Below are 24,648 nucleotides of genomic sequence, written 5' to 3'. Positions count from 1 at the left end.
GGAGCACAAGTCTTATGAGGAGCGGCTGAGGGAACTGGGGTTGTTTAGTCTGGAGAAGAGGAGGCTGAGGGGAGACCTTATCACTCTCTACAACTACCTGAAAGGAGGTCGTGGTGAGGCGGGTGTTGGTCTCTTCTCCCAAGCAACAAGTGATAGGACAAGAGGAAATGGCCTCATATTGCTCCAGGGGAGGGTTAGGTTGCATAGTAGGAAAAATTTCTTCACCGAAAGGGTGGTCAGACATTGGAACAGGCTCCCCAGAGAGGTGGTGGAGTCACCGTCCCCGGAGGTGTTCAAGAAGCGTGTAGACATGGCACTTTGGGACGTGGTCTAGTAGACATGGTGGTATTGGGTTGATGGTTGGACTTGATGATCCTAGAGGTCTCTTCCAACCTTAAAGATTCTAATAATTCTAATAATTCTAATTGGACAGTCAACTTCTCAAAGGAATTTCAGTTCCAGAAAGGACTTGGATCCAGCAGTTCTCAGATCTCAGTGAGTATGAGCTTCATTTCTCAGAAACACATTCTAGGATAAAATTACTGCTTCTCTAGCCTTACAAGAGAGAGTATTTCATAGAAAGTTAAGATTTTAAATTGGGGTGTGTGGGGGTGTGTGTGGGTGTGTGTATGGGGGTGCGTGTGGGTGTGAATACACTAATATTAAGGGACTATCACCAGAAAGTCTTCCACAGTCATAGACGATGCCTATTCTGTTTCTTGAGTCTGCCCGGAATGCCATCAGGAGTGGAAATGGATGTTTCCACAGAAGACAACTCAATGCTAAAGTAATAGAATAATAGAATCATAGATCATCATGCACTGGGTTGGAAGGGACGATTACTGTAGTTAGTGTCTGGGTCCCTATCTTAATCATGGTGTCCTCATATGCGGCTTGGGTCTCTGTCTCAACCATCGTGTTCTTTGATGTAGTTTGGATCCCTGGCTCAATCAAGGCATTCTCAGCTGTGTTTTGGTCCCTGTCTTAATCACGGTCCTCTGATAGAACTGAATTGTAGCTTGACAGGCACAGGCCAAGCCTCAATGCAGTGCTAAAAGCTGCTGGTTTTCACTGGGGTAGGCAAGGCATCCTTTTATTAGGTGGCATGTCAATTTACCAGGAATGCTACCTTGTTCAAGTGTAAAATCCCAGACTATGGGAGGTGATGACTGTCCTTGGCATTTGCCCAAATCCTTCCACACACCCTGCCACCCAGGGACCGGCCACCTCTCAGGGCACGTTTCACTGTTGCCGCACCCAAAAGTTGTCTCTTGTTATGCCAGCATGACACCAGATTCCGCAAACCCCACAATAAGTCAGCAGTGTTACTTAGTAGAGCTGTTACTTAAACAGCTCAAGGGTGAACAGGGTCCTCGAAGCCTGCACAACAAAACAACCCAGGTGGGAAAAGGCAGGTGTACTCCCTCATCCTCTCCACAAGACAGCTCCCCAGCACAGTAAGGGCCTCAATGCCAGGGCAAAGCACATAGCTTTTGCTTCTATTAGCCTGCTCCAAGTTCAGCCAAATAAAGAGATAAGCAGTGCAGCAAGCAAACTCCCTGACCCACACAAAGGCCTGCCAGTTAGAAACTACTACAGCCATAGCACACTCAATTCAAAACTGCCGTTGTCTCGAGCCCCATGTCGAAGGCGAAAGACTGGAGTGAGTTGCCCTTGTCTGGCCTCCCGGTGCCCATCGTGACACTCTCTCACTCCCCCTACTCAGTGGGAAATAAGACTAAAAAGTCATGGGTTGAGATAAAGGCAGTTTCATGAATAAAAGCAAAGGTTGCATGCAGAAGCAAAGCAAAAAGATTTATTCGCTACTTGCCATCGGCAAACGATTTTCAGCCCCTTCCTGCACAACAGGGCCAGAGTACGTGTAGTGGTGCCTTCAGAAGACAAACGTCCTGAAAACAAATGCCCCCCTCCCCTTTCTCCTGCATTTTATTGCTGAGCCTGACATCATATGGTATGGAATATGCCTTTGGTCAGTCTGGGTCTGCTGTCCTGGTTATGTCCCCTCCCAACCTCTTGCCCACAGCCAGCCTACTGGCCTTTAGGAGGTGGGGTTGGAGAGACACCTTTGCTGCTGTGCAAGCACTGCTCAGCAATAGCCAAAACTTTGCTGGTGCATCAACACCATTCTAGCTACAAATATGAAGCAAAGCACTATGAGGGCTGCTGTGGGGGCAGCTAACTCCATCCCAAACAGACCCAATACCTGTGTTACAGCAAAATCAAATGTAGCATGCAATTCAAACCAAGACAGTTGCTGCTAAAGACATCTATCGTATAGCCCTACCCCTGTGACAGTTAATGTTTATCCAAACAATGTGCTCTTCTTCTGTTAATTAAGATGAGATTGTCAAAAGGCAGAAGCGTAACTGATATACTGCTCGTTTTACCAAAAAACCTTGAAGAATTGCTGAGGATTGCCAAAGAAGTAGAAAACTAGGGGAAAGGTAATTCCAACGGGGGGAGACCCCAACCACCGACTTCACGGACCACCCACCCTAATTACACCACCGACTCAAAAGAAAGAACTACTAGGCATGCGAACTAATTTACACAGGAGGCTAAGGTTCATTAACCAATCATATAATGATAAATAATACATATGTAGTAGAAACATGAATATGTTAATATTAAGTGTGTAAATGACTGTTGATTTGTAGAGTCGGTGTGCTGGCTTGGGGCAGTCACCCATATCTGTGCGAATACGCAATAAAATACCTCTGCTCTGTGTGTTTATTGGCGTATCGCACACTAGGTAAACAACCCCCCAGTTTTGGGACAACACCTGTGTGCTCACATTTGAGTAAGCGTTTGTGTTGGTGGAGGTACACTGTGTGTGTTTTCACCTATGTATATGTGTGAGAGATGTGCACACACATCTATGTGCACATGCTTGGGGCAATACATGAAGGTGTGTCCAAATAACCACGTATATATGCGCACTCTTTGTGTGTGCATGTGAGCACGTTTTTACATGCACTTTGGTGTATGTGGTTGTGAAATTCCTTTCATTTGCTTATAAGTCAATAGGTGAGGTCAGGATGAAGACAAAGGGTCCAAGTGAAACCTTCAGTGAAACTGTGGTCTGACTCGGACATCCCACAGGGGCAAGATGCTGTGACTGTCCCGGTTCGCCCATGCCTGCTGCACCATTTCTAATGGATGTTATCTGGATAACAGCCCCTCTGCTTGCAGACCTCTTTGCTAAGAAGCAGGAGTGGTGACACTTGGGAATTGGACCCTCCCCTTCCTCCATCCCAGCCCAGGAGACAGGAGCAAAAGAAGGACATGTGGGGAAAAACTGAGACGACTCCTTCAGCTCAGAACAACATAACAGACCACCTGGAGAGTACCCAGTAAGAGTAAACAAGCACTCCACCAGCCCTGTCCTGGGACAGCTGAGTGGTCTTGGCCTCCAGAGATGGCAGGCATCCCAGTCTAAGAGCTCAGGGGCTAGATACGGCGTCCCCTGATTTCCTGGGGATGACAATGAGCAGGGTGAGATTCTCCCTCCCGATGCTTTTCTGCAGCCCAAAGCCAATGCCTGAGACTCTTGCAGAGGTGGAAGGGGGCATGGGGACAGTTGGACCCGTGCACGTGTGGGGGATAGGGAGGGAAGAGAGGGCCCTGCTGCTGTGGTATCCTCTATTTCCCATCAGCAAGCACGACTGTGCAATAACTACAGATGTGGAAAGTCTGTCTGGAAGAAGGGAAGCAAGTCACCAAGAGGAATAGCCCAAGGAGAAGCACAAAAGAGGACTTCCTTCCCAAAAGGGGCCAACATTTCACCATCTCCTAAAGTGTCCTTTCTTCCACTGCCAGAAGTCCCCGAGGGGAAAAGGGTATTTTCCTCATCCACCCGGGGAATAGCAGCAGGCTTTGGGGTGTGTGGCCTTCAATTAGATGTCCATTTTCCCCCAGGGTCCAGTTACTGAGACTTAAACTGAGATTTCAAGATCTTGGTGGCTGAAAACAAAAGCAGTCGTCAACTCCTTTGGCTCTCCCTGTGCTACCTACAGGGACCATTCTTCCTCTCTCAGGACAGCAACATCAGGACCTCCGTCCCTTGGTCTCAGACCCTGCCTGACTCAGAACCAAGTCAATGAGCTGCTGAGTGTACTTGGCATTGGCTTGATCATGAGAGGCCTGTGTCCAGTCGCAAACATTAATGACACTCCATCAGAAGCATCTGCTCAGGGATGGCCTGGCGGGCAGGATTCCTCAGTCCGTCTCCCTGTACATAAAGTTAATCCCACTCCTTCAGTCTCCTTAGCACTGGGGAGAGGGGACATATCCTGGCCTGGAGGAAGATGCAAAGGTGTTTACCAGCAGAGCTGAAAGACTCCAATTATTATTATGTTGAATTAAACTAAGATTCCATGCTAGTGTGAACCTGTCCTTGCTGAGGCTTGAAATTTGCTGGGGCAGAGTGTGAAATTTGGAGAGGCAGGAAAAGGAGGGCTCAGGAGACAGAGCCTGTGCACTTGGCAGATCTCTGCCGGGTCAGTGCCATCACCGTTCAGCTGCTCCTTCTGGCCTGGGGAACCTGCTGCTCTGTGATGCTCATGGCCAGAGCAGTGGAGAGCGCCCCTGCGTTGGGCGGCACGCTCCCTCATGATGAGTGGCGCACAAGGACACTCAAATACCCGTGATCATGCAGATCTATGTGGAGTCATGCACAATTTTGCGCACCCACATGCATTCACAGAGATCCATATGCGCAAGTGTCCACACAAGAAGCACACATGCATTAACAGAAGTTAACTGTGGACTTAAATGAGGGGATGCTGGATCTCACCCCAGCAGGGAAGGTCTGGAGCACCTCGAGGTAGAATAAAGCTCCGGACACATCAATGCAATAGGACTCCCAGAGACTTCCGAGACCGGGCAGGAGGACAAACAGGCTGGCAGTATTCTCAGATATTCTCAAATCAAATCCCAGCAACACCGCCCACTCACCTGAGGAAGTGACAACAAATGCCTGTCTGGCAAGCTGGGAGGGAGCAAGTTGGGAGGAAGGGATGGAGGAAGAAACAAGGGTATAACATGCCCTCTCACACAGAAGCCTTTGGGTGTCTGGCTGAGGATTGTGCAGATGCAAGTAGTTAGGTCCAGGCCACAATCACCTGGGGATGGGACCTTTCTGGCACTTTGATCCACATCTTCTGCCTGTGTATTAACACACTCCTGTCCTTGAAATCCTTGTGCTTGTCATTCTAGCACACCGTGGGGGCTGTGGTCTCTCCAACTTGTCCAGCTGCTACTGCAGCAGAAGGTGCTTCCCCTCCTAAAGCTGCTAGCGAAGGCTCTGTCACGTGGTGACCCCTCACCATTCCCAGAGGAAAGGTAGAGTGGGAGATACTGAGTAGACCCCATTCAGGACCTGTCCCTTGGAGCTAAGGAAGGTTTCTCCAGAGCCAATGGCCATGAGGCCCTGCCTTGCTTTGTCCCTCCTGAGAAATGTCTTTGCAGCCTCAGAATATGTCCTGCAGGTGTGGACCCTGACCAGTGCTGGGCTCTGGTGAGGAGCCTGGGGCCCACAGGAGGCCCTTAGAGGGCAGCATCCCTACAGGCTCTTGTGGTCCTCTTGCTCTGCTGGGGAGGTGGCTCGGACAGAAGGTGGTGGTTAAGGATGGCACATTTTCCTGTACTGTGGGAAGAGGGAAGGGAAAGAGTTGCATCGCAGGAAGAGAGGATGGGGTGTTGCCTACATGTCCCAAGGGTGGCCAGAGGCTTACCAAATTATTGTTTTCACCAACAGAAGCCATTAGAGGATGTAATCTACCTGAGGAAGGGAAGGCCCTGAACTGCTTGCAGGAGACTGCTGAGCATGCTGACACGCATCCACTCAAAGTCCTGCTTGAAGATCTCTGCAGCAGGAATTAAACCCGTGCTCTGACCCAGCACACCTTGCAGCCCCTCACAGACAAAGCTGAAGGGGGGAGAAAGGAAAAACTGTTGAGAGGACGGGTAACCACAGATGTGAAGTGACGTGCTGATAATGCTGATAAAAAATTTCCACCTGCTAATTCACCATTTTTTGCCTGTTGAAGAGAGTATATTCGTCAGTAATTAATGCTGGAAGTAACTTCATCAGCTCAACTTCATTTCTATTTCTTCACCTCAGCATTTGCAGCTTGTGGGAAGTCAGGCTTGTCCCACACTCACAACCCACTGCTGCAGCATGGGTTCCTGCACAGAGGCTCTGGCTTGTTCCAGACCCACATGTTTACAGTCACCAGGGAGCTGCGAGGTTTCATGTATTCATTTGTGCGTTTATGTTTTGCAAACATGAGGAATTCTTGAGTCTTTGTCAAGAGGAGCAGTTCTACAGGTCTTATATTTTTTCCTTACATGCAGACAGATGTGGTCTGGCTGAATGTCTGGAGCTGACCTGGCACCTTCAACTCCAATGCTGTCCCAGCCAGATGATAACCAGGGTCAGCCCTCTCTCCCTAGCTAGCACAAAGTCCACGGCCCACACCTTGGAGCATGGGTAGCTGCACCAGCATAGGAGCAAAGCCAGCTATTCCTGGGAGAACTGACAAGATGGCACTTGGAGCCTTCCCTCCTCTTTCCAACCACACGCTCTGAGTTTGCCACAAAAGGTTTTGAACTATGGCAAAGAGGCAACGTGGGTTTGCGTTATTAGCTCTTCCCAATGAGATGATTCACCTTGCAAGGACGTAGCCAGGTAAGCAATTCGGAAATTAATGCACTCTGAAATTACCATGTCCATAATGAGTTGCCATAGAACCCTGAGATTTTGTGACAGGGAATGTTTGTCAGAGCTCTGTAAGGTCACCTTTACTTTGACTTGTTGCTCAGGCAAAGCAGAGTCAGACCTTCATTTGGGATAAACTGGTTATCATCGTTTATGACAGTGGGGGTGTTTTGGCCCTCTGATGCCAACAGAGACAATGGATTTACCCTGCCACTGCTTGGACTCCCTGTTTTTGTCTGGGCAGTCATTTTCTTTAGGCATGACAAAGATGTGCCAAAGCAGAATAAGACATTGCTTTCTATAGAATTGCAGACTGTCTACATTCCTGAGAGCTGGAGGAGGAGGGAACTGCACGTTGTGGATCCAGCTCTGATGTTTGATCACATGTCCGGGCAAAGCCTAGAATGCCACAGTCTAGAGAACACTGGAGGACTGCAGTTTGACCTTTTGGGTTTTCGGTAGGGACGGGTGGCTGTTGAGCTCCACTTCAAAGGGGTGGACTTGATCGTCCATGTCTGGAGGAAAGGTGTGTCCCAGTGGTTAGAGCAAGCACTGCTGGGGGTCATAGTGCCTTGGTCAAATTGTCAAGTCTCACAAGGAAGGGTGAGGCCAATTGCTTATAGACCCCCACACTCCCATTCCTCTCTGCTTTCCTGAAGTGTGTGGTCCAACACTTAGAGAAGCAGAGCTTGAAAGTGAAGACTTCTATGTTGCCTTCCCTTATTCAGGGTCAGGCAAGCAGTGTCCTACAATAAGAAGAGGACAGACATTCAGGCCCAAGAATAGTTCCATGGGAAGACTGAATCCCTTACCCGGTGTGGAAGAAGTCACCTCCCATCAATTGCTCCATAGGCAGAGCTCACTGACACTTTCAAAGATCATCCAGTTACTCCAGCACAACTCAAGCCTACCACAGAGCATGTCTGCCTCTCAGGGGCAAACAAGTCACTAACCACAGAACCCACAGTACCTCAAGAAAGCAAAAAGCTCCTGACCCCACAGGAAATTATGTCTCCTGAGTCAAGCCTTAGGGGCAGAAATCTTCTGGTAACCAGTCTCCCCCTTCCTGCCCTGGGATCTGGACAGGAGGAACAAGTGACCAGGAATTTTCTCTGCTCTTAAGGGGTCAGCCATTGAAGAAGATGAGTCATCCACGGCAGGAGGTAACACAAGAAACTTGCCCATGGCCATGTGGAAGATGGTCCTGGAGCTCCCTACAGCCACAATGTTTTTCCAGCTCTGGCCCCATAGGCGGCCAAAGAGACACAAAAGGCATGAGCATGTTGACTGAGCTCGTGTCTTCTGTCTGCACTTCTCAGTGACTGCTCGGTCTTGCAAAAGTCTTCCTTTAAAACCTCAAGTTTGCTTAAATTTGCTTTACGGGCCACCCGGGAGGTTATGAACATAAAGGCACAGGGAAAGACTTTTCCCATGAACAGAACCAGAATCAGATGTACAAGGGACAGAAAAATGCATTCTAGCATTAGCTAGTAGTGCCCACGTATTGTGACATAGTCACTATTATGTCTCTCAAGTTCCCTTTTCTCATGAAACCCTGAACCCTCCCTCACGCATCTTTGAGTTTTTACTAGGCATGAACAGAACGAGAATCATTCTCCTACTGGGACCCAGACCACAATTTTCTTACCCTGTTTTTGTCTGCAAATGAACCTACTCATTCACCTTCCAGTTTCCCACAGACATAGACCACCTCTTTTCTCCAGGTTCTTCATTGTCTTTGCCTAACTCTGATTCTCCTGTCTCTCCTTCTGAACCAACCCACTCCCGCCTTGGCACAAAGACTGAGTTTTGTGTGTCACCTCAGAAGACCTCACTGCAAACTCTTGCATGTTTACTCCTTCAGGAAAGAAAATCCAGCTAATTACTCCTTTTGGTCACCATGGCTGCTTTGGTTGTCTTCCAGCACAGCTGCTCTCCAGGGCCACCAGAGAGAAATGGCCCAAAGCATGGTGCACAGAGGAAGAAAACAGTCCACAGATACAGGAATCTACCAGGACTTAATGAACAGACGGGCTCCACTTTCTGCCACACTGGCCATTCTCCAGTACTGGAGAGGAGATACTACAAGGAGTAGAACAGTGGTGAAGGGGGTGCAGGGTGTGAGAGGGAGAGGTTAAACAGAGTATCTTCTCCTTTGTGTAGCTGATGCCTGATGCTAACAGTCTCAGCGTGTCTTTTCTGCTCAGTTGGCCTTCAGCTCCCGGCAAGCAGGCTTTCTTTCTGTCGGCCTTCCTGACATCTAGACATGATGTCATTCTGTGGTCCAAAAGTCATCAATCATTTCCTCTGTGATAAAGACTCCTGCCTAGCCCTCTCCTGCACTGACACAGCGCTCTATCTCACTTGCATGATACAGCTCTCTCTATCTCACTTGTCTGGTACAGCTCCAACATGTTCCTTGATATCAAACTGTCAGTGCAGAACTGACAGAAAGAAAGAGAAAGAGAGAGAGAGCGAGAAAGAGAGAGAGAAAGAGAGAGAGAGAAAGAGAGAGAGAGAAAGAGAGAGAGAGAAAGAAAGAAAGAAAGAAAGAGAAGAAAGAAAGAAAGAAAGAAAGAAAGAAAGAAAGAAAGAAAGAAAAAGAAAAGTCAGATTTACAAACTCAGAAACAAGAAAGTGAAGCGAAAAGTCCAGGGAGGATTTCCCAGAAGAAGTAAGGTAGTTTTTCAAAGTGCCTGGGTGTGAGCAAGCATATTAATTCCCTCCTAACTTCTGCCCATTAGCAGTCCATCATTCAACTATTCCATTGGCTTGGCTGTAGAAACACTTCAATGCATTTGGCAAAGTCACCAAAAAAAAAAAAAAGGAATTTCTCTCTCCAAATGTAGACCCCTGAAATGGAAAATGGGTAACAAGTCATTCTTTACACTCAATGGAAGGAGATTAGCTCTTCAAAAGAGCAGTTGATTTCAACCTCCTTAGGAATTTTATTTCAGAACAAGAGGAATCATGCTTTCAAAGTTCTTCCCTCTGCACAGGGATGATCAAACGAGTCCATGTGAGCATGTCAGGTGGAGACATCACCATGGCAGCTGGGGGAAAAAACCCAAACCACTATAGCTTTCATTTCACCTAACCATAGAGGTCTCCAGGTGAGACACTTGAGTCAGAACTGATTGTGTGCTCCTCCCCTCTAGAAGCAGCAGTACTTCTGGAGATGACTCATGTATGTCCTCTGTACATGTGTTCTGACATGGGAGAAATTTCTCTCTAAACGTACCGATTTTCATGCACATGTGCTGATTCGTGCGTGTTCTGAAGACTCCAGGGCATCTACATATCAGCAGCAATGTGGGGCAATTGAACCAAGCCTCCAAGGCAAATTCTGTCCTTTGTGTTCTTGCTTCTTGCAGAGAACATCTGTAAAAGTTGATCTTACCTTCTCAGGGTAGGAAGGTAAGGGAGGACTAATAGAGTAGTGCAGGCTGTCTTAAAGGAACTGGGTAATGCTTACTGGGCAACAGACTCAAATCGATAGACAGACTCCACTTGCGGAGTCAGTAACTTTTAGCTGAGCATCCATATGTCCTGCTGGGGTCTGCCCTGCTGTAATTTTTCTTGGTCTCACATTCAGCACCTCCTTTCCCCAAGCTGGCTCCTGGTCTGGCTCCAGGCTGCCAGGAAGCCAGCTGGGTCACCATGGACAGGGCTCCAGGCACTTGGATATGAGATCTGCAGCGGGGCCCATGTACCTGTGCCCAAGGACGTGGCAATGACCAACCTCATCAGCTCTGCTGTCCTTGATGGTAGTTGTGGAAAAGCTTTAGAAAGCCTGCTGAGGTTGGACCATACCCGCGCTGGGGTGTCTGTAACTGCTTCCTTTGCTGGGTGGGATGATGTTTCATTTGGGGGTGAATTCTACCTATTGAGTGTTAGAGCCCTCTTCAGCCCCGGAGAGCAACCAAAAGCAGGACCTCAGACGTCTAAGGGGCCTGAGGCACAGATGAGTGCAGGACACTGAGGGCTGCAGACAATTCCGCATCAGTTTAATCGGTAGTCCCCTGACATAACCTGGGTTATGCAAGGCCCTGCTTAGGGCTGGCAGTGAGGACCCAGGACCTCTAGGAGAGGCAGGTTGACCTGGCCCAGCAGCGTAATGCCAACGGGGTACCCTGGGCCCTCTAAAGTGAACTGGATATCCTTCCTGAGACACAGGCCCAAATCCATAGGACGTGATCCAGAAGGAAAGTCAGCACCCTCCAGCTGAGCATCCACATGCAGTACTAGGGTGGGATTGCCTGAACACGAGACCCTGGAAGCAGTTCTATTGCCCGTGGACTGTTTGAGGCATCCATATGGGGCAGAGAGCTACAACACAAGAGTTGGAGGCAACTCTGCCCCTCTTGGATTGCCAGTGGGAGGCCAAAGAAGCCCGCTAGGCAGTGGAAACGCTCTAGTGCACAGGTGACAGTCTCCCTCCTTCAGCCACTACTAACCAGATGAGGATCACACATGTGGAGTCCGGACGTGGGCATCTCCATGCTGGTGCTCACAGTTCAGAGTGTGAACTCTCAGCAGAAACTCACCCTTTACTTTGAGATTCATTTCACCTGTCCTGAAGAGCCAGGGCACAAAAATCCATTTACACTGGGGCCACCCTTTCCTGTCTTGCCAGGAAGTGGAGAGACAAACCAGTTAAGGCACTTTGGACTTCTCATTCTGAAAAGATGATTCAAAGCTATGGGGACATATGGGCTGTCACGAGCCACAGCTGCCTCATTCTGAAGGAGTCATTTCCAATGTAGTCTTCTGTCGGGGGAGATCTGAATCCCCTTCCTGGGGCCTCCCTTGTCTTTGCTGCAGTGTTTACAGAAGTCATTGCTTATTATTCTGCCTCAGATTTGCTCTCCCTCAGAGCAGGCTGAATTACCACAGAGGTCTGGGGAGGGGTAGCCCTTGCTGGAGTTGTTGACACACTTTCCACCAGCTCACTTTCCCCAGGGACTAGTTACACAGAGCTCGCTCCCTGTAGTCCCAAGGAGAGAGGAGATGCAGCAGGACCCTTCAGGATCCTGATTCCTTCTGTAAGCCGTGGGAGACTTTGGAGAGCAGGTACATTCAGGTGCTGTTGATAACTCACAGCAGAAACTGCTGGAAGCAGAGGACAGGAGTGTAGCTGCCTGTGTGGAAGGAGTTGGGGTCTGGAGAGATAAGAAGGAAGGGAAGGAAGTGCACAGGAAGAAATTGAGAGTAAGAGCTAGTCCCTGGGTTTTGTTCAAAGGTACCATCAGAGAAGTCAGTTCTTCATGCCGAGGGTTACAGGTAGACACTGTATTTGCACAGGCAAATTTAGTGTTGTTACTTAGCTCATGGGAGTTTGCGTGGTGTCAGTTATACAAGACCTGTGCCTCTGTCTTGTCCTTTCCTAGGTGAATTCCAGAGCTCACTCCTTCCTCCAGATATTGCCTCTGTGTCCTTGCCATTGCTGAGCTCTCGGGCAGTGAGGCTGTTACTGCTCAGTTGGAGCCGTGCTGCTGCTGTGCAGAAGCCAGCCTGGGGGCACTGCCATACCTCAGCTGAGCTGAGGTGTGTGGGTTCAGGGTGCTTGCACATGTCAGTTCATCTCTCGCAGTGAAATTCCACTTTTTCTTTACCTTTACCTTTATCATCTTTATCATCTTTATGTCTCTCTCTATCTTACTTTTGTCTCAGGGATCAGTTTCTCATCTTCAGCTTTCTCACATTAGACTGCACGCTACTCTCCAGGTACAGCACTTATTTTGGGGCCCTCTCTCAAGAGGACTACCTCACAGAGCAGCTCTTCCCAGCCCAGGAGACAGCTGTCATGCAGTTGGTGTGATTCCCCTTCCCCTTTTTACTTACAGACAACAGGAAAACTCTCAGGGGGGTGTGAACATCCAACATCAACAAGAGCTCTATCTTGCAGCTCACCTACCTGGCGAGTGGGAAGAAGAAAGATCTACAACACAGCATGCAGAGAGGAAAATGGGTCAGCCAGACACTGCTGATGGAGTTCCTCTTGCTGGGACTGGGGGATGCCCGTGAGCTCCAGACACCTCTCTTTCTCCTCTGTCTGGCCACATACACAGTGACCATGGTTGGGAAGATCCTCATCATTGTGCTGGTGGTCAGAGACCCGCATCTCCACACACCCATGCACTTCTTCCTGATGAATCTGTCTGGCCTGAAGACCTGCTACAGCTCCACCATCCCGCCCAGGCTGCTAGCCAGCTTCCTCACTGGAGACACGACCATCTCTGTGCAGGGATGTATGGCACAGTTTTTCTTCTTTGGCACTTTTGCCACTTCTGAGTGTTACTTGCTGGCTGCCATGTCCTATGATCGATACCTGGCCATATGTCAACCCCTGCTTTATGCAAGCCTCATGAACTGGAAGGTATGTCTCCAACTGGTGGCTGGATCATGGGTTGCGGGACCGCTAATTTCTACAGGAATCACATCTTTCATATCTCACCAAAGGTTCTGTGGCCCCAGTGCAACTGACCATTTCTTCTGTGAAGAAGCTCCATTGCTAGAGCTCTCCTGCAGTGACACTGGGATGATCAGAATTCTTATTATCATATTATCTTTCCCAGATGTAGTTTTCCCATTTCTGTTCACTCTGGCATCCTATGTCTGCATCATAGCTGCCGTCCTGAGGATCCCGTCCAGCATGGGGAGGCACAAGGCCTTTTCCACCTGCTCCTCTCACCTCACTGTGGTCATTGTTTTCTATGGGACCCTCATCATAGTCTACATGCTGCCCAGAACAGTGCCACTGAGACAGCTCAACAAAACGGTCTCCCTTTTTTACACAGTCCTCACACCTCTCATCAATCCACTCATCTACAGTCTGAGGAACAGAGAGGTCAAGGAGGCACTGGGGAGAGTGCTCAGGAGGCCTGCTGCCTGCACTGACAGCTCCAACCAGGTGTGGGTTTCAGGGCACAAATCTGGTTCTCCTGCAAACTGATGAAGAGACCATGGGAAGGAATGGGCTCCATCCCAGGGGTACCTCTGCAAGCATCTGGCTTTCACCTAGGATGTGCAATGGCAAGAGGCAGAGGGAGAAGAGGGCCTTAGGGAAGCACATGCCCAATTGAGAAGAGAAGGTAATATCTTTCTCTGGCTTGTTTTTTCCTTAGAGGCAATGGAATGGTGGGGGCTACTGTATGTTGGCAATTGAAACCAAATGCTGAACTTCTCTTTATCAGGGAAGTGAATAAAGCAATCTGGGTTGAAATGTGACCTTGGTTTTGGGGCAAGCGTGGCACCATTTTTTTCTGACGGCGAGATCCTGGGGTGGGAACTGTCTTCCTTTGGCCATGCACCTTTCCAGTCATAAAGTAATTCAGACCATGACTCTGGTGTCGCTTCTATTCAGTGGAGATCCTTGGCTCAACTCAGATGCTAACATGCCTGCTGGTGCCTCCTTTGGTTTGAGATGCTACTGAGCATCCCACACATCCAGGTGTTCCTGTTAGGAAGATTTGGGGATATGATGCAGGGGTCTGTATGGATATGGCGAGGAAATGAACGCAGGAAAGAAGGTGAAGGTATCTGAGACGACCCCTAGCCCTAACTGTGGCCAGCAGCATTCACACCTGTTACATCAGAGACTCCTGTGGCAACAGGTCTGTCATAAACCTACCTTGAGATCAGTGCTAAGCACAGGTCACACACAAGGTATGCCTTCAGAGCACCTCATTCTTTCTGCAGCGCGTCCTGGGAGTTTGGGGGAATCAGGTGGAGTGGAGGAGGCCCTTTCACTGTTGTGACACTCGTAAATCTCTGTTTCACCATTTACTTCCACTGAATTTGCAACACCAGAATGTCTTGTCTTTACTAGAAACAAAAGGCAAAGGCTCAGAGCAAAGACGACAGAAAGAAATGCCATTGTCTTGAGAGCTTACTAAAATCCTCCCGTTTACCATCTCGCTTGCCAATAAAAACAAACCAACCAACAAAACTGGAGCAGCTGCCTAATTAGCCGCATGGGAATGACTTATCTTCCAAGTCTTAACGAGTGCTAAAAAGCATTCCACACTTCAGTAGGAGCAGGGCTGGGTGTGCCAGCCTTTAGGTCTCCTTGAGGGGATTGCTCACATGTCTTTAAATCATTATGTGCAACCTGGTCGGCAGGAGCCTTGAGTCTTCGTCTCATGCTACTGTGGAAAAGTTGTTCCTCTAGGAACTCTACGTGGCCCAGTGCGTGCCAAGGGGATCCATTTCTGTCTAACATCTCTTCAATAGTCCAGTGAGATGCACAGATTCGACACCAATATTAGACCCATGGGAAGGATGAATAAACAGATGAGTAGCAGATGCCGTTGATTTCTTATGAGCTTTAAAGATGGGCTTCTGAATATGCTCTTTTTAGCCCAGATCTGGTTTTGTCCCAACTAAAGACATGCATTTAAATGAAGCGACTCAGTTCAGAGTGTAATTATGTAGCCTTCTACAACCTGGAGTCAGGTGAGATGGGTCAGGTCCTCTGGTGTGGCCTCTCATGATTCCTTTCATTTTTCCAGCTTTCCAAGGGCTTAATCCTCCTTCAGGGTCCCAATGCAGTTCCCTTCTGCAGTGTTCATTCAGTTCTATGCTCATTTAACTTCAGAAAACAAAGCAGGGGTGAACCTTCAGGATGTCTGACTTGCTGCCCCTGGACCATTTCTCCACCACTATCCTAGGAGACTGAGTACACCCGCCCCACCCCATTTCGTCCCACCCAGCACGCGGAAATACGCCGTGAGCACCAAGCTACAGAAACCACTCTCTGATAGGCACTGCACATGACCAAAGGAAAATGCTTCATGCTACATCCTCTGGAGGGTGTTCTCCACCCACTAACAAGTCCTTTCCTGTGGTTGGGGGCTGGAATAGGTAGTTCCTGGAAGGAAAATGTTCTCCTTCCACCCCCAACCTAGATGCAGTGCCTTAGTCATCAGGTCCAACTTGTGATGACTGCTACTAGAAAGGATCCCAGCTAAAGAAGAATGGGGAATTGTTGAGACCACTTCTGGGGCAGGATCTCCAAAATGGTGAGGTAAAGGAAAGTTCCAGCTGACACGCTTTCCAGGATGACTCCTCCTAGCACGCTGATATCCTTGTCAGATCAAGTGACCCTAGCGACCACAAAAATGCAGGTGGGGGACATGAAGACAAACAGTGCTGTGTAGAGGAGTTATCTCTGTGATCTAGTTCCCCTCTGGCTTAGCTTGAAGGCCAAGCTGGACGTGACCTACGTGGCTAAGATTCCTTGAAGAGCTGCAACACTTGCTGTTAAGGGGTACCAAATCTGGTAGCCCAGTAGAAATTCTTCTATCGTTCCATGTGTCTAGAGCCAACCAGTAAGAAGGCTCAGAATATATTCCAAGTAAGCACACGCGCGCACGCGCACATGCACACACAAGAAAACCACATGGCTGAACACAGGCAGGCACACTTAGCATTCATATTAAAAGAAAAGAGTACTAAGGGCATAATCCTGTTCCTCTCTCTGGCTGATAAGAGGTTCCTTTAGTGGGAACTATGTCTCTGTATATCTGGAGTAGCTTAGCTTAGACACTCAGTCTACCCACTAGCTGTCCTTTGGATCCACCAGCAGACGCAAACACCCCAGACATGTGCGCCCTCTTACCCAAGGTCACACTCCAGTTGCTGGCACCTAGACCTCCATACATATGAACTTACACAGAACAGAGAGTTCCTTATGGTGAGAAATAAGTAGAATTTTAATTAATAAGAAGATAGGAGACACTGCAATTATCAGGCTCAGGCGGTGGCCAGACAAGTTTACTGAGGATCCACCTGTTCACATGTGACTGGTCCTGTACATCCCTTTATTCCTCTGTTTTGCCACATTTAGTCCTGTCCAAATCACCTGGATCTTTCCCTTTCCCCACCTTTGGTCCCTTCCATAAACATCCCATTGTAAGTCTTGAGCAATCCCCACATGCTTTCACAGTGCATCCCATAATGTGTCCCATATTGCTGAGGAGTAATCCCCCTTCAATTTGAGCCAACCCCACTAAATCATCTTGCCTCGCTTTCCCTTCCCTTCCCTTCCCTTCCCTTCCCTTTCCCTTCCCTTCCCTTCCCTTCCCTTCCCTTCCCTTCCCTTTCCCTTCCCTTCCCTTCCCTTCCCTTCCCTTCCCTTCCCTTCCCTTCCCTTCCCTTCCCTTCCCTTCCCTTCCCTTCCCTTCCCTTCCCTTCCCTCCTCTGCATGTTTCCCATCCAGTGTGTGGATCCTTCTCCAGTGTTGTTGCAACATCTCCTTCTCCATCCCACTTCTGCTCCAGAAAGCAGCTTGCCCCGCTTCGATGCTCCCAGTCCTTCACCGTCCTTGCACATCGTGGTGAATAGCACTCTCTTTCCAACTTTCTCACCGCTTCCCTCATCTTGTGTTTCTTTGGGCTCTAGATCAGTGACTTGAGGAGAGGCAGCACCAGCACTGTTGAAGACGGACACTCCTCTGTCCCAGGTGAGGCTGGTAGTGAGGCGGGTGAAGATCAGGGACCATGGACTGGAGCACAGCACAACCACAGCTGGGTGGCAAGTGCCTTGCGTCTCTCTTCCCATCTCTGCTGCCATGGAGGAGAGCTGAATCGGCCCATAGGAGCCCAACAAGGAGAGGAAGCACATGAGGGAATCGGTGCCACATTTGGAGACGAGGAGCACACTAGTCCAGCAGCTCTCAGCACAGGCCAGCACGGGTGGTGCCTCAGAGAAGAAGCAGTCAATGACACTGGGCATGCGGCTGGGCAAACAAAAGTGAGTGCCGCTGGTGCCAACAAGGGGAGAGTGACCCCAGTCCTCAGGCCTGCCGCTGCAATGGCACAGGTCTTCCCTGGCATGGGCTACGACATGGCCACAGTTCAGTCGTAGGCCATGACTGTGAGCTGGAACACACAGCTGCCCAAGAAGATTTTCCTCTGCACAGATAGGAACTTCAGTGGCTTCTTGAGCATCATGGCCAATGAGTAGCCAATCACCGAGGCCCTGAATCCCACAGTTGTTGAGATTGGAAGGTGCCTCTGGAGATGATCAGGGTCAGAGCAGGGTCAGCAAGAGCAGGTGGATCAGAACCCTGCCCCATGTGGTCCTGATGGTCTCCAGGGATGGACAGTTCACAAGCAGCCTGTGGAACATCTCCTGGGCTTGGCCCCGCTCACAGCAGGAGAGTTTTTCCTCATGCCTGTGTGGAATTTCCTTGCACACTGCACCACGATGCACACAAGGGCAAGTCAGCAAGCACCCCTACCTACGCATGAGCAACTGTGAAGTCACCGAGGATCCACAGGGGAGGTCCTTGGCAAGGCAGGACTGGAGGACCCTGGGGCAGAACAAGACCCCAGACACACTGGTGGTGGTGGTACGGAACACCCAGAGAGAGCCCGGAGAGCGGAGGAGGCCCAAGAGATGCACCAAGGCCTCCCCAGAGCAGTATTAGGAGGAAGAGAGTCAAAAGCAGCATCATTGACCACCCACCTGTAGAAGCAATGAGCAGTGATCTTCAAGAGAGCTTGGAGGGTGGGAGCAAGAGGACGCGACACATCGTCCCGCCCAGCAGCCCTTTGGCATCCAGGTGAGGATTGCAGGGCCAAGAGCAGCAGGGCCCTTCCCACCAGTGGGGCTGCAAACAAGGCCACACAAGTGCCCCGGGCCAATGTCCTGCACGCGACCCCTCAGGCACTTGGGACTCATCTTCTGCTGGCACCAATGTGCTCCTGTCCCGGGAATCCTTGGGCCTCCCACCTCAGCACTGAAAAGGAGCCTTCAAGGGGGAGTGGGTCAGGAAATGAAAAGGCATCAGGAAACCAAAACACAGCCCGTATCATTAGCTGGGATGTTTTGCATTTGAGATGAGCTTCTCAGAAAATTATTACTTCCACAGAGGCTTCCTCTGGACCTGGGGCAGTGCAGGACCAGTATAAAAGCCATCCCAGCTCTTCACTCTCTCATTCGCTTCGCTCCTCCTCTTCTCCTTCGGAAGCAAGTGAGTTGGAAGCTCGGTCCTACACCGGGGCTGGGGGCTGCCTGTCCTGGGAGGGGAAGCGGGGAGAAGGTCTGGCGGGGAGAAGGTCTGGCGGGGAGAGGGGCTGGGGCTGGGCTGAGCTGAGGGGACTCTGGGGTTCTTGGTTAGGAAAGAGCTTGCCTGGGCCTGGCTCTCTTTGCACAGTGCCCAAGGGGACAGGCAAAGCGGCGCGTGGGTCCCCCTGCACAGCCTCTAGGTCCTCACCCAGCACGTGCCTCGGCTCCCTCATGGTGGGGTGACAGGCTGCTCCTCACGCACTCCTCATGCTCCTCCCCGCCCTCTCTCTCCAGGTGCACCTCCATCCCCGCAACATGTCCTGCTACAGCCAGTGCCTGCCCTGCCAGCCCTGCGGCCCGACCCCGCTGGCCAACAGCTGCAACGAGCCCTGTGTCAGGCAGTGCCAGAACTCCACCGTCGTCATTGAGCCCTCCCCCGTGGTGGTGACCCTGCCCGGACCCATCCTCAGCTCCTTCCCGCAGAACACCGTTGTGGGGTCCTCCACCTCCGCTGCCGTTGGCAGCATCCTCAGCTGTCAGGGAGTGCCCATCAACTCTGGGTGCTGTGACCTCTCTGGCATTTCCAGCCGCTACTGCGGGAGAACGTGCCTCCCCTGCTAAAGCTGCTGCAGAAGGCCCCCCGGGAACCCAGAGGACGGTAATGGACTCAGCATGGAGATCCTGGCCATCACTTTCAGAGGGACTGAGCCTCCATGCCTCCAGCTGCAAAGAAAGGCAGGAAGAGGCACGCCTGGGCTCTCTGAAATCATGGCCCTTGCCTAACTTGCCTGTTTCTCACTCTCTTTTCTCTCTCTTCTTTCTGTGCTGCCTTCTGCTCCCCTGGGCTGTGAGCACCTGCTAAGCACCATCCGAGGAAGGACCTGCTGCCTCTCTCCCTCTCGGGGGCAGGCAGGCAGGTGGGCAGAGAGACACCCAGTGCAAACACTTCCTCGGCCAAGGGGCAAAGACTCCTAGCTACCCCTGGTGCTCCCTGTAGTGTGGCCCCCACTCAGAGGACCTCCTTTCCCTCTTTCAACTCATTAAAGTTTTGCTGCATCCCAGCCTGGGCCTCTGTGTGGTCCTTCTCTCTTCCCGAGAGAAAGGCGTCGCTCTGGGGAGATCTTGCAGGCGTAAAGGAGAGCCATTGGCATTCCTGGAGGAAGGGGAGGGTGAGACACAGGCAGTGGGCATCTTTCAAGACACTGTCTCTCTCAACTGAGGAAGATGTCCCTGGCTCCTGCAGGGCCAGCAGCCCTCAGGGCCTGTCTTGCTGCATCCCTGCACACTAATGCCCTCCTCAGCCTTTGAGCATGCCGTGCTTGGGCTTGGGAAGCCCAATCACTGCCCGAGCGAGGAGTCCATCTTCTCGGCCCCTCTGGCTGGTGGTGGTGGCACTGGGAGCTGGTTCTGCATCCATCAGCACCTGTCAGCCCTCCCTGGTGGGCGGCTCTTGCTTCAGGAGGGCCACTCTCCCTGTGGCAGGTGTGGTAGCGGTTGTGTGACGGGTTTCTCCTCACATGCCCCTGTGCTCCTCCCTGCCATCTCTCCCCAGTGCACTTCTGGCCATAAGACATCTCTAGCTCCAATCTCTCTGTCTCTCAACCGATGAAGAGAGGTGGACTATTCCTCGCCCACCTCCCTTTGTGGTTTCCAGCTACAAGCCGGTGCTTCTGCAGCATTTCAGTTCTCCTTGCATTGACTTAGCCTTCCTTGTAGGTCTTGCAGGGATCTTGTGTATCCCCAGACAGGCAGCCAGCATTTCCTCCAGCACAACTAGAAGAGGTGGAGTTTCGAAGTGCAGATGTGGTCTGTTTCCTGACAGCTCACTCTCTGTCTCCCTGGGCATGCATGTAGAAGCAGTGCATAGGAGGATTTGTGTTATCTGCAAAATGGATGTGTAGAGTCTTCTTCCCCCTTTCATGCCCATTTTTCACATTTGTGACTTGAAGGCAAAAGGGTATTAAGTGGCAGGGCAATGGAGATGGTGTGAGGGGAATGTCATCTGGTCCAATGGGCCCTGGTGTTCCTGAGCCCCTATTTCAAACACAACTGTGTCTTCAGGAGTTCTTTGTCTACACCCACAGGACTGTGGATGCTTCAGGAGTGCCAGCATTTTAATCATCTCTGTGAGATGAGGGGGCAGGTCTAGAAAGAAATTTTCAAGTATTATATGAAAGAATACCTATATGTTGGGATTAATAATGAAGCCATATGAACTTACCACAAACTCAGTGGACATGAAAAACAGAAGTGAGCCAGATAGAGTGACATGAACCTGAACAACAGAAGTGAGACAAGGACAAGGGGGAAAGGCTTTAAAATAAAAGAGGGTAGATTTAGATCAGATATAAGGAAAAATTCTTTCCTGTGAGGGAGGTGAGACACTGAAATAGATTGCCCAGACAGGCTGTAGATGCTCCATCCCTGGTAGTGTTCAAGACCGGGTTAGATGGGGCTTTGGGCAACCTGATCTAGTGGAGGGTGTCCCTGCCCATGGAAAGGGGGTTGGGACTAGGTTATCGTTAAAGTCCTTTCTGACCCAAACCTTTCTATGATTCTATGAAATTCAAATTCAGAGAAAAAAACATCTATTGCTGGCCATGTTACTCCTTATGAATTAACCAGATGGAACATTTTACGGTAATGTTTGGACTCATCCTGCAGCCCCTGACCATAGGTTGATTTGCTGGTGCTGTGGACAGACAGGAGACATTGGATGTGCACATTACCAGGCTCAGCTCTAGGAATCACTCCTGCCGTTGGCCTTGAATGTGTTGTGGAGTGAGGCACAGCTCTGCCAAGGAAAGGCATAGTATTGAAAAAGGGTAGATAGGAAGCAGAATGGGAACCGCTGGCAACTTTGTGCCCCCGAGAGGGTCATTAACTCTTTGTCCTTGGGCAGTGAGAAACAACTTGCTGTCCACAGGATAGGCCAGGATGTAGATAAGGGACCTTCATGCAGAGGAAAAGACCTTCTGGCTTGGTATCAACTTTCTGTCTGGGGTAAGTTGATTTCCACAGTCCCAGACCTGGGTAGGTACAGTCTTCCCTCTGAGACTCCTCCAGTTCAATTACTCTGATGTGCTAGGGCTGCTGTTCCAAACAGTGCCCAAGAATATCAGTCAAAGCTAGTGAGACCACTTTTGAACCTAGAGCTGCCCGAAAGAGATAGCTCACAGATGCTGCTGAGTGCAAAAGAATGTCCCAGTGTAACCATCACATCCCAAGGTGAGGTAGGGGCATCTACTCTCACATAGAGCCTTTCAGGATCAGAACTAAGTCCTGGTACTGAGGAAGCCTTAGAGGTCCTGTTCCTAAGGAGAGCTAGTCTATACTTGGGGAGCATCAGGTACCACAGAGCAACTGTGGGAGTTTGGGAGCTGGTTGTGGTCCTGTATCTGCCCTGACCCATGGGGTTGTTGGGTTCACATGGAATTGGGACTTGAGAGTGTTGTTTACTGTAGCCTGGCCATAACTAACTTGTGACTTACCTCAGCCCTGCCTGTCTGTGCAATGGCTGGGTGAAGCCAGGCACTGCTCCAAGTAGTCATGGTGTTCCATGGGGGCCTTGTCCCTACTATCTGTGCCCACAGGAATTGGCCATGCTCGTACCTGGGGGCTGTTCCTGAGGCTGTTCACTCAATTCCATTCCTGCTGTACTTCAGGGCTACTTTTCTGAGCTTACTCCTCCAATACAACTCCACTCAGAGCAGGAGGAACTTTCTTCCCCAACAGCTGGTGTAGCTGCTGATCTACTCCATGGCCTCCTGCAGGCCCCCAGATCCCCACTAGAGGTCAGCCGAAGACAGGCTTCTCATCTGCAGGACATACTCCAAGCCTGAGGAAACATACCTGGGCAGAGATGCAGTAAGGCATTCCCTGGTGGCCACTGTTATTTGGGCACCTGGCAACATCTTCTTCAGGTCCAAGAGACACTGCACAAAGCTTCCCAGTGTAGTGTACCCCAGAAGAGTAAAGGGCGCCCATGTACTCTTACATCATGTTGATTTGACCAGAACAATGCTTTTGTTCCTAGGTAGCTTGTGAGAATATCTTGAGAGGTAAGAACCACACAGAACCACAGGTCGGGTTGCAGCAGAATTTTAATGATTTAAAAGAGGGAAATGAGATAAACAAGCGGAGACTTTGATGCAAGGAGTGCCAGATCATCCAAGAGCCTGTGCCCTGAGGCCAAGGTGGAATTCCCAAAAAGTGTCCAACTGCCTACACCACAAAGGGAGGGGGGCAGCAGATTGCTCCAGGTCTGGCTTTGTAAAACCCCATGGCCTTGGGTAGCAGAAAACAGAGAGAAGAGAGAGAAAGAAGAGTAAGAAGAAAGCAAGTTACACATGGGCCGTGTTTTCAGAGAGCCCAGGCGTGCCTCTTCCTGCCTTTCTTTGCAGCTGGAGGCATGGAGGCTCAGTCCCTCTGAAAGTGATGGCCAGGATCTCCATGCTGAGTCCATTACCGTCCTCTGGGTTCCCGGGGGGCCTTCTGCAGCAGCTTTAGCAGGGGAGGCACGTTCTCCCGCAGTAGCGGCTGGAAATGCCAGAGAGGTCACAGCACCCAGAGTTGATGGGCACTCCCTGACAGCTGAGGATGCTGCCAACGGCAGCGGAGGTGGAGGACCCCACAACGGTGTTCTGTGGGAAGGAGCTGAGGATGGGTCCGGGCAGGGTCACCACCACGGGGGAGGGCTCAATGACAACGGTGGAGTTCTGGCACTGCCTGACACAGGGCTCGTTGCAGCTGTTGGCCAGCGGGGTCGGGCCGCAGGGCTGGCAGGGCAGGCACTGGCTGTAGCAGGACATGTTGCGGGGATGGAGGTGCACCTGGAGAGAGAGGGCGGGGAGGAGCATGAGGAGTGCGTGAGGAGCAGCCTGTCACCCCACCATGAGGGAGCCGAGGCACGTGCTGGGTGAGGACCTAGAGGCTGTGCAGGGGGACCCACGCGCCGCTTTGCCTGTCCCCTTGGGCACTGTGCAAAGAGAGCCAGGCCCAGGCAAGCTCTTTCCTAACCAAGAACCCCAGAGTCCCCTCAGCTCAGCCCAGCCCCAGCCCCTCTCCCCGCCAGACCTTCTCCCCGCCAGACCTTCTCCCCGCTTCCCCTCCCAGGACAGGTAGCCCACAGCAGAGGACAGGAATTATCTCACATATCCACTGAGACATGGCTTCATTCTTTAGGAACAGGAGAAGGAGAAGGGACTTCAGCCTCACCTGGTTCTCAAGAAGAAGAATAGTGAAGTGGATGAGAGACCAAGGACCTGCGTTGGCTTTTATACTGGTCCTGCACTGCCCCACGCCCAGAGGTAGCCTTAGCATGATTAATAATTTTCTGACAAGCTCTTCTGAAATGTAAGACATCCCAGCTAATGATACAGGCTGTGTTTCACTTTCCTGGTGCCTTTTCATTCCCTTGTTTATGTCATGCTCATTCCCTCATGGATGTTTGTTTTGAATGTTGGAATGAGAGTTCCTAAAATTTCTGGGACAGGAACATGTGATTGAAGACTGAACACTCATACCAATTGCTGGAAGTGTCCTGTACCTACTAGGGACACTGGCCTGGGGCATTTCTAGGGGGATTATTTTCAGCCCCATTGGCAGGAAAGACCAAGCTCCTCTCAGCCCTGCAATCATTGACCTGTCCTTTTCCCTCTCTCACTCCCAGCCCTTTCTAATTGTTTCTGGTCTTTCTCTTCCCAGGCCGGTGCACTGCACTGATGAGTTTCAATATTTCTCCTTCTAACACCAACCTTGGGAGGGATTTTCCAGGCTGCTTGGCTTCCTCCACTCTCTAGGCCATGTCTGGGGATTGCCAGCCAATCCATGTCTTGGGCTTTGAAGTGCCCTGGGGTGCTCCAGCCATGCCAGGATTGTGCCTAGTTGAA

The 24,648-nt window shown here is 50.6% G+C and overlaps 3 protein-coding genes across 3 annotated transcripts; 2 read left to right on the top strand and 1 right to left on the bottom strand.

Moving 5' to 3' along the window:
- Positions 1-12,695: 12,695 nt before the first annotated feature.
- LOC129195269 (olfactory receptor 1020-like) lies at positions 12,696-13,697 on the top strand. The gene has a single exon (XM_054801081.1). The coding sequence runs from the start codon at positions 12,696-12,698 to the stop codon at positions 13,695-13,697; it is 1,002 nt and encodes a 333-aa protein (XP_054657056.1).
- A 4,296-nt stretch (positions 13,698-17,993) lies between these two features.
- On the top strand, positions 17,994-19,378 carry LOC129195268 (feather keratin Cos2-3-like). The gene is made up of 3 exons (XM_054801080.1): positions 17,994-18,098; positions 18,621-18,722; positions 19,052-19,378. The coding sequence occupies exons 1-3, from the start codon at positions 17,994-17,996 to the stop codon at positions 19,376-19,378; spliced, it is 534 nt and encodes a 177-aa protein (XP_054657055.1).
- A 3,884-nt stretch (positions 19,379-23,262) lies between these two features.
- Positions 23,263-24,079, bottom strand: LOC129195267 (feather keratin Cos2-3-like). Its single transcript, XM_054801078.1, has 2 exons — positions 23,975-24,079; positions 23,263-23,589 (listed from the first exon to the last, which is right to left on the bottom strand). The coding sequence occupies exons 1-2, from the start codon at positions 24,077-24,079 to the stop codon at positions 23,263-23,265; spliced, it is 432 nt and encodes a 143-aa protein (XP_054657053.1).
- Between the last annotated feature and the right edge of the window lie 569 nt (positions 24,080-24,648).

Source organism: Grus americana, chromosome 22 (genome assembly GCF_028858705.1).
Source record: "Grus americana isolate bGruAme1 chromosome 22, bGruAme1.mat, whole genome shotgun sequence".
NCBI classification, from domain to species: Eukaryota; Metazoa; Chordata; class Aves; order Gruiformes; family Gruidae; genus Grus; species Grus americana.
Note: the sequence above shows the minus strand (reverse complement) of the source record. Positions and strands in the feature narration are given on the sequence as shown.